General features: G+C 46.6%; 1 protein-coding gene across 11 annotated transcripts in view; it reads right to left on the minus strand.

The window, feature by feature from the left end:
• Positions 1 to 6,825: 6,825 nt before the first annotated feature.
• Positions 6,826 to 9,246, minus strand: part of nedd4l (NEDD4 like E3 ubiquitin protein ligase) — a 112,654-nt gene continuing 110,233 nt past the window's right edge. For all 11 annotated transcript variants that reach the window (XM_042326486.1, XM_042326485.1, XM_042326484.1 and 8 more), the window contains one exon: positions 6,826 to 7,697. In XM_042326486.1, the coding sequence (XP_042182420.1) occupies positions 7,595 to 7,697 (103 nt within the window). In that variant the 3' untranslated portion in view covers positions 6,826 to 7,594. The remainder of the gene's footprint in view (positions 7,698 to 9,246) is intronic.

Genomic DNA, 9,246 nt, shown 5'->3' on the forward strand with positions numbered 1-9,246 from the left:
GTTGTATGGACTAACAGTTAATTCCCCTCAGTGATAAGCGGCAGGGAAGTATCGATCGACCCTGACTAAATAGTGGAGGAGGGGGGCACCAACGCACTAACCTGGTAGGGTAGACAGGCAGGCGTCTACACTACCTATTTCACATTCAGCTATTATTCATAAAGACTATCATACACAATATCTTTGTAACTGTAATTTATAGTTATTCATAACGATAGGAACTGTAAAGGTAGCAACTTCACTTTCCCTTCATTGCATGTATTGGCCTCCATCTTTGTGTGTGTTTTTTAAAAGGTTCTAATACCTGTGATGAAGATCCTCGTGCCAACTAGAGAACATGAAACCCCATATGACTACGACAGTTGTTATCTTAGTCAGACAGAACTGTACATATCACTGTCTACATGGTGCAGTGTTCTTCTGAGGTCTTACCAAAGTCCCCTTGCCTGTCACCATCCTCTAGTCTACTGTAGCCTGCAGTATGACCAATTCAAATGGTCGACAGCTTCACTTTGAAAAGTTGGACATGGCCCCTGGGGCCATATAGGAGATAAGAATCTCGAAATCTTACCTTGAGCCGTTGTTAACAAACTGTCATAACAGATCTGACAATGAATTAATATTTGTTGGGACATACAGTATGTTGGTACTCTTACTGATGTGATCTTGTGAACAATAATTATACTATTTACCTTTTTACATCTCCAATAACAAGCTTTCCCCAAAGAAAAGTCTGCACACTGTGTACATGATACACTATATACAAAAGTATATGGACACCCTTTCAAATGAGTGGATTCGGTCATTTCAGCCACACCCATAGCGGGCAGGTGCACACAGCCATGTAATCTCTATAGACAAACAATGGCAGTAAAATGACCTCACTGAAGAGCTCAGTGACTTCAACGTGGCAGCGTCATAGGATGCCACCTTTCCAACAAGTCAGTTTATCAAATTTCTGCCCTGCTAGAGCTGCTCCAGTCAACTCTATGTGCTGTTATTGTGAAGTGGAAATGTCTAGGAGCAACAACGGCTCAGCCATGAAGTGGTAGGTGCTTTAGTGTATAAAAATTGCCCGTCTTCGGTTGCAACACTCACCACCGAGTTCCAAACTGCCTCTGGAAGCAACGTCAGCACAATAACTGTTTGTCGGGAGCTTCATGAAATGGGTTTCCAAGGCCGAGCAGACACACACAAGCCTAAGATCAACATGCGCAATGCCAAGCGTCGGCTGGAGTGGTGTAAAGCTCGCCATTGGACTCTGGAGCAGTGGAAACGCGTTCTCTGGAGTGATGAATCATGCTTCACCATCTGGCTGGACGGATCTGGGTTTGGCGGATGGCAGGAGAACACTACCTGCCCGAATGCATTGTGCCAACTGTAAAGTTTGGTGGAGGAGGAATAATTGTCTGGGTCTGTTTTTCATGGGTCAGGCCCTTTAGTTCCAGTGAAGGGAGATCTTAACGCTACAGCAAACGACATTCTAGACGATTCTGTGCTTCCAACTTTGTGGCAACAGTTTAGAGAAGGCCCTTTCCTGTTTCAGCATGACAATGCCCCCGTGCACAGAGCGAGGTCAATACAGAAATGGTATGTCGAGATCAGTGTGGAAGAACTTGACTGGCCTGCACAGAGCCCTGACCTCAACCCCATCGAACAACTTTGGGATGATTTGGAATGCTGACTGTGAGCCAGACCTAATTGCCCAACATTAGTGCCCGATCTCACAAACGCTCGTGGCTGAATGGAAGCAAGTCCCCACAGCAATGTTCCAACATCTAGTGGAAAGCCTTCCCAGAAGACTGGAGGCTGTTACAGCTGCAAAGAGGGGACCAACTCCATATTAACGCCCATGATTTTGTTATGAGATGTTGGCCGAGCAGGTGTCCACATACTATTTCTCACGTAGTGTATGTCAAAATGTAATTGATGTTACTCTGAGCATCTTTCTGTGTTACAATATCAAGTCCGAACTGAGGTCAAGTTTATCAAGAGACCTGTGGCTCATTGATAGGTCACTGATTGAAACGACAACACCTTGGGCACGCACAGTATTTCTCTTACTAAATATCTTTCATTGAAAATAAAAAAAGTATTACTATCAGTTGGTGACAGTACAATTGTGCAGAAGTTTACACCCAGGTGTCCTCTCTAGTTTTATAAAATCAGCCCTGTGGCTAGAAGGATTTCTGGCCCCTGGTTTGTTTGTGAGAGACAGAGAGAGCTAGCGAGGGGGATTGATAACGTGCCAGGACAAACAGGCCAATTTTATTTGCTCGTCCTTGGAACACATAAAGTCCTAGATCGGCCCGTGTGAATGAACTGAGTTTCCTTCACCGAAACACACCTGCCGTGTAGCATCATCAACAGCTTTGTGTAACGTATGCCTAGGCATTTCTCTCTTTACGGAATGATATGACACTCAATGACATGTCACCATATAGCTAGACTTCTGCCCAGTACTCACAATGAAATGTCCACAATATAGCTAGACTTCTGCCCAGTACTCACAATGAAATGTCACCATATAGCTAAACTTCTGTCCAGTACTCACAATGAAATGTCACAATATAGCAAGACTTCTGCCCAGTACTCACAATGAAATGTCACCATATAGCTAAACTTCTGTCCAGTACTCACAATGAAATGTCCACAATATAGCTAGGCTTCTGCCCAGTACTCACAATGAAATGTCCACAATATAGCTAGACTTCTGCCCAGTACTCACAATGAAATGTCCACAATATAGCTAGACTTCTGCCCAGTACTCACAATGAAATGTCCACAATATAGCTAGACTTCTGCCCAGTACTCACAATGAAATGTCCACAATATAGCAAGACTTCTGCCCAGTACTCACAATGAAATGTCACCATATAGCTAAACTTCTGTCCAGTACTCACAATGAAATGTCACAATATAGCTAGACTTCTGCCCAGTACTCACAATGAAATGTCCACAATATAGCTAGACTTCTGCCCAGTACTCACAATGAAATGTCCACAATATAGCTAGACTTCTGCCCAGTACTCACAATGAAATGTCCACAATATAGCTAGACTTCTGCCCAGTACTCACAATGAAATGTCCACAATATAGCTAGACTTCTGCCCAGTACTCACAATGAAATGTCCACAATATAGCTAGGCTTCTGCCCAGTACTCACAATGAAATGTCCACAATATAGCTAGACTTCTGCCCAGTACTCACAATGAAATGTCCACAATATAGCTAGGCTTCTGCCCAGTACTCACAATGAAATGTCCACAATATAGCTAGACTTCTGCCCAGTACTCACAATGAAATGTCCACAATAGCTGCTCTCTTCTTCCTGGAAAAGTCAAGGACATGACCACTTTATTCTGGTCAAGGGAGGTTTGGTTGAAAGTAAAAACCTGTTTGCTTAAACAGTGGAATGTTGGGAAACGGTTGCTATTGCATCAATAAATGGAACAGAAAACCACCATAATTGTTAAAGGGAGAACTTTGTCTCAAAATGTAATATCCGAAACACGACATTAAGTAATAGGGGAAAATTAGGGGTAGTTTATCAGTTAAACTCTGAGGCCTTTTTTGGCTGCATTTTCACCTAAAACGACGTACACAAAGTCAACAGAACGCTCTAAGAAGTATCATTGGATGTTAAAACAAGAACCATTTCACAACAACAACACTGAGTTTCCATGTTTCAGTTTTAATTTGACTCAAGTTATAATGAACCGCAAGGGCTTGTTGTGGAGTTGTGGAATTTAACAAAAGTGAACTTTTAATTTTTTTCCCATTAATAAAAAAAGAACAACCCCTAAAAAAAACAAGTACATAAGGAGAGAGGGAGGAATCTAGTGAACCACTTAGTGGAGCAGGAATAGAGGGAGAGGGATGAACAGATAACAGAGTAGAGAGAGAGAGAGGAGGACCGAGTGTGAAGATCCATTCTTCACGACTGTCACTTTATATTAGCAGCAGGCAGATTTACAGGACTATTGGGTATAAGTCCCAAATGGCACCCTATTCCCTTTATAGTGCGCACTACTTTTGACTAAGGCCCATAGAGCTCTGGTCAAAAGTAGTGCACTACATTGGGAATAGGGTGCCATTTGGGACATAATTTAGATATTGCACCGGGGAAAACAGGTGCTCTTCTCAATGAAAAATAAATCACATTCAAGTTAATGATTAAAGACATACAACAGGCAGGTAGGCATCATGACCTTAGTGTGATGGATAAAGTGCCCTTTAGGTTTAGTGGTGTTAAAAAATAAGAAAATAAACTATACCAAAACAAGCCAAAACCAAGTCTGCATCAAAAATGGTACCCTGTTACTTAGTGCACTACTTCTGACCAGGACCCATAGGGCTCTCTGACCAGGACCCATAGGGCTCTCTGACCAGGACCCATAGGGCTCTCTGACCAGGACCCATAGGGCTCTCTGACCAGGACCCATAGTGCTCTCTGACCAGGGCCCATAGGGCTCTCTGACCAGGACCCTAGGGCTCTCTGACCAGGACCCATAGGGCTCTCTGACCAGGACCCATAGGGCTCTCTGACCCAGGGCTCTCCCATAGGGCTCTCTGACCAGGGCCCATAGGGCTCTCTGACCAGGACCCATAGGGCTCTCTGACCAGGGCCCATAGGGCTCTCTGACCAGGACCCATAGGGCTCACTGACCAGGACCCATAGGGCTCTCTGACCAGGACCCATAGGGCTCTCTGACCAGGACCCATAGGGCTCTCTGACCAGGACCCATAGGGCTCTCTGACCAGGACCCATAGGGCTCCTGACCAGGACCCATAGGGCTCTCTGACCAGGACCCAGGACCAGGGCCCATAGGGCTCTCTCTCTGACCAGGACCCATAGGGCTCTCTGACCAGGACCCATAGGGCTCACTGACCAGGACCCATAGGGCTCACTGACCAGGACCCATAGGGCTCTCTGACCAGGACCCATAGGGCTCTCTGACCAGGACCCATAGGGCTCTCTGACCAGGACCCATAGGGCTCACTGACCAGGACCCATAGGGCTCTTTGACCAGGACCCATAGGGCTCACTGACCAGGACCCATAGGGCTCTGGTCAAAAGCAATGCACTATTATAGGGAATAGGGTGGTATTTGGAACACAGCAGACATGTTCTATTGGAAGAACTCGCTGCTCTTCTATTAGTGGCCATCACAGCCACCTCTCACAGTTCAGCTTCATGTCTTATTTATTATTAATACTTCTATTATTAAATGTTAAACATGTATTTATAATAATGAAACAATTTCTAAATGTTTTTCAATAAATGAATTTACAGCATAATGAACAGGGGAGAATAAGCATAACAGTATTGATATTACCATTGTGAGGAAAACCTCTGAATTCACAAAATGGTTCCTTTTTTATCCCAAGAAGGATCTTAGTTTAAACCAAGGAGAATAAGCAAACACAAGATAACATTTTCATGCTGTTTTCATAGCACTACAATAACCATGTTATTATTTAAGTCCCCCTAATATCATTGTTTCCAATGGCCAGATTTACAGTCTTCTTATACACAGTCAAAATAGTAAACAACGTTTATCATCGGTACAAATAAGTCAGAAGTGTTTTTTCCATAAGAATGATAATAATAACTATATTAAAATTCTAATAAAAATGATCCCGTTCCTTCTTGGCTTGCAAAATAAAATAATAACGAGTCCTTGTAGTGGGAAAAAGCCCCGTCCCTTTCTCTGGTGGATAGACCTTATTCTACAGACAGGTAGAGGGAGGGAGAGAGGGAGGGAGGGGGAGAGGAGAGGGAGGGAGAGGGAGGGAGGGGGAGAGAGAGAGAGGGAGGGAGAGGGAGGGGGGAGAGAGAGAGGGAGGGAGAGAGGGAGGGAGGGAGGAGAGGAGGGAGGGGAGAGGGAGGGGAGAGAGAGAGGGAGGGAGGGAGGGAGGGAGGGGGAGAGAGAGAGAGGGAGGGAGAGAGGGAGGGGGGAGGGAGGGAGGGAGGGAGGGGGAGAGAGAGAGGGGGAGAGAGAGGGGGAGGGAGGGAGGGGGAGAGAGGGAGAGGGAGGGAGAGAGGGAGGGAGAGAGAGAGGGGAGGGAGAGAGGGAGGGGGAGAGGGAGGGAGGGGGGGAGAGAGAGAGGGGAGAGAGGGAGGGGGAAGAGAGAGAGGGAGGGAGAGAGGGATGGGGAGAGAGAGAGAGAGGGAGAGAGAGGGAGGGGGAGGAGAGAGAGAGGGAGGGGAGAGAGAGAGAGGGGGAGAGAGAGAGGGAGAGAGGGAGAGAGAGAGGGAGAGGAGAGAGGGGAGGGAGGGAGGGGGAGAGAGAGGGAGGGAGAGGAGCGAGAGAAGGGAGGGAGGGGGAGAGAAGGGGGAGGGAGGGAGGGGGAGAGAGAGGAAAGGGAGGGAGGGAGTGAGAGAAAGGGAGGGGGAGAGAGAGAGGGAGAGAGAGAGAGGGAGAGAAAGGAGGGGGAGAGAGAGTGAGAGAAAGAGGGGGAGAGAGAGAGGGGGAGAGAGAAAGGGAGGGAGAGAGAAAGGAGGGAGAGAAAGGAGGGAGGGAGAGAGAAAGGGAGGGAGAGAGGAGAGGAGAGAGAGAAAGGGAGGGGAGAGGGGAGAGAAAGGGAGGGAGGGAGAGGAGAGAGGGGGGAGAGAGAGAAAGGGGGGGAGAGAGAGAAAGGGGGGAGAGAGAGAAAGGGAGGGAGAGGGGGGAGAGAGAGAAAGGGAGGGAGGGGGGAGAGAGAGAAAGGGAGGGAGGGGGAGAGAGAGAAAGGGAGGGAGGGGGAGAGAGAGAAAGGGAGGGAGGGGGGAGAGAGAGAAAGGGAGGGAGGGGGGGGAGAGAGAGAAAGGGAGGGGGAGAGAGAGAAAGGGAGGGAGGAGAGAGAGAGAGAGAGAAAGGGAGGGAGGGGGGAGAGAGAGAAAGGGAGGGAGGGGGGAGAGAGAGAGGGAGAGAGGTGGGACCAGGCAGGCATAGTAGTCGAACAGTGAGAGCGACACGGCTTATATCCTCATTAGTGAATCTGTGATTGGTTAGCATTCCTAAGGTTATCTGGTGGTGTGGTGCTGTAGTAGTAAGGTAACCTGGAGAGGAGTTAAGTAGTGATTGATCAATGCAGGATTCCAATCGATCAGTGATTATATATACACACAATGCAGGATCCAGCATGTTAACTTGGAGAGAGGAGTAGTAATTTGATTCATTTCATACAGAATGCAGTAACCAGCAGGTTAAGGCTATGCACTCCACAGCACAGCAGAGTCACAGGGATGGTGGGTGTCAAATACAACAGGAGAGATATTCATATTGAAAAGCATCAGAGATTCCAGCACTGCAGATTTCAGACAGGGGTGCAGTGTTTTGCATGGGCTGCACTGTAATGGCCATGTTCCCCAGCACCTTGACATAGGAGAAGACAGACATGGCTCGTTGTCTCTGTCACATTCACTACAGTCTCAGAGTAACCTCGGTGGTTGATCCTGTGCATATAACATGCTTGCAGGTAGACCCTGTTACGGCCACGGTCTGCAGCTGTAGAATGGCAGTTAGTTGTTTTGGTTTTTTTAAACGTTCTGTCTTGTGGTGGTGTGTCGTCTCTGTAGTGGTATTCAACCAAGATGGCTGACGTTAGTTTAATCGACGCCCTCAAAGCCCTGAGCGTTCTCCACAGCCATCAGCAGCCTCTCTCGGAGGTCATCAAACGACTCGTAGGTAGGCAGGTCCAGCCTGTTGAAGCTGGAGAAGAGAATCAAACCATTTGTTATCTCTCACAGCAGTCTGATTTATTCAGGATACATTTATAGAGGATAATGTGATATTAATACCGGGGCGAAATAATGGACACACTCAAATGAAACAGACTAGAAATTGTAGAATAGTAAATAATCATACCCACAACCCATAGAAAACAGAGTACATTCAGAAACTATTCAGACCCATTGACTTTTTCCACATTTGGTTACATTACAGCCTTATTCTAAAATTGATTCAATTGTTTTTTCCCTCATCAATCTACACACAATACCCCATAATGACAAAGCAAAAACAGTTTAAAAAAATAATGTTTAATGTAAAAATGTACATAAGTATTCAGACCATTTACTCAGTACTTTGTTGAAGTACCTTTGGCAGTGATTACAGCCTTGGTTCTTCTTGGGTATGACGCTACAAGCTTGGAACACCTGTATTTGGGGAGTTTATCCCATTCTTCTCTGCAGATCCTCTCAAGCTCTGTCAGGTTGGATGGGGAGCGTCGCTGCACATCTATTTTCAGGTCTCTCCAGAGATGTTTGATCAGGTTCAAGTCCGGGCTCTGGCTGGGCCACTCAAAGACATTCAGAGACTTGTCCCGAAGCCACTCCTGTGTTGTCTTGGCTGTGTGCTTAGGGTCGTTGAGTTCCTGAGCGCTTTGGAGCAGGTTTTCATCAAGGATCTCGCTGTACTTTGCTCTGTTCATCTTTCCATCGGTCCTGACCAGTCTCCCAGTCCCTGCCGCTGAAAAACATCCCCACAGCATGATACTGCCACCACCATGCATCATCGTATGGATGGTGCCAGGTTTCCTCCAGATGTGACGCTTGGCATTCAGGCCAAATAATTCAATCTTGGTTTCATCAGACCAGAGAATCTTGTTTCTCATGGTCAGAGTCCTTTAGGTGCCTTTTGGCAAACTCCAAGCGGGCTGTCATGTGCCTTTTACTGAGGAGTGGCTTCCGTCTGGCCACTCTACCATAAAAGCCTGATTGGTGGAGTGCTGCACAGATGGTTGTCCTTCTGGAAGGTTCTCCCATCTCCACAGAGGAAATCTGGAGTTCTGTCAGAGTGACCATCGGGTTCTTGGTCACCTCCCTGACCAAGGCCCTTCTCCCCCGATTGCTCAGTTTGGCCAGGCAGCCAACTCCATGAATAGTCTTGGTGGTTTCAAACTTCCTCCATTTAAGAATGATTGAGAAATCTGTGTTCATGGGGACCTTCAATGCTGTAGACATTTTTTGGTACCCTTCCCCAGATGCCGACACAATCCTGCCTCAGAGCTCTACGAACAATTGCATCGACCTCATGGCTTGTTTTTTGCTCTGACATGCACTGTCAACTGTGGGACCTTATATAGACAGGTGTGTGCCTTTCCAAATTATCAATTGAATTTACCACAGGTGGACTCCAAACAAGTTGTAGAAACATCAAGGATGATCAATGGAAACAGGAAGCACCTGAACTCAATTTCCAGTCTCATAGCAAAAGAACTGAATACTTATGTAAATAAGGTATGTTTTTATTTATTTAA

The sequence above is a fragment of the Oncorhynchus tshawytscha genome, linkage group LG09, assembly GCF_018296145.1.
Source record: "Oncorhynchus tshawytscha isolate Ot180627B linkage group LG09, Otsh_v2.0, whole genome shotgun sequence".
In the NCBI taxonomy this organism is placed as follows: Eukaryota; Metazoa; Chordata; class Actinopteri; order Salmoniformes; family Salmonidae; genus Oncorhynchus; species Oncorhynchus tshawytscha.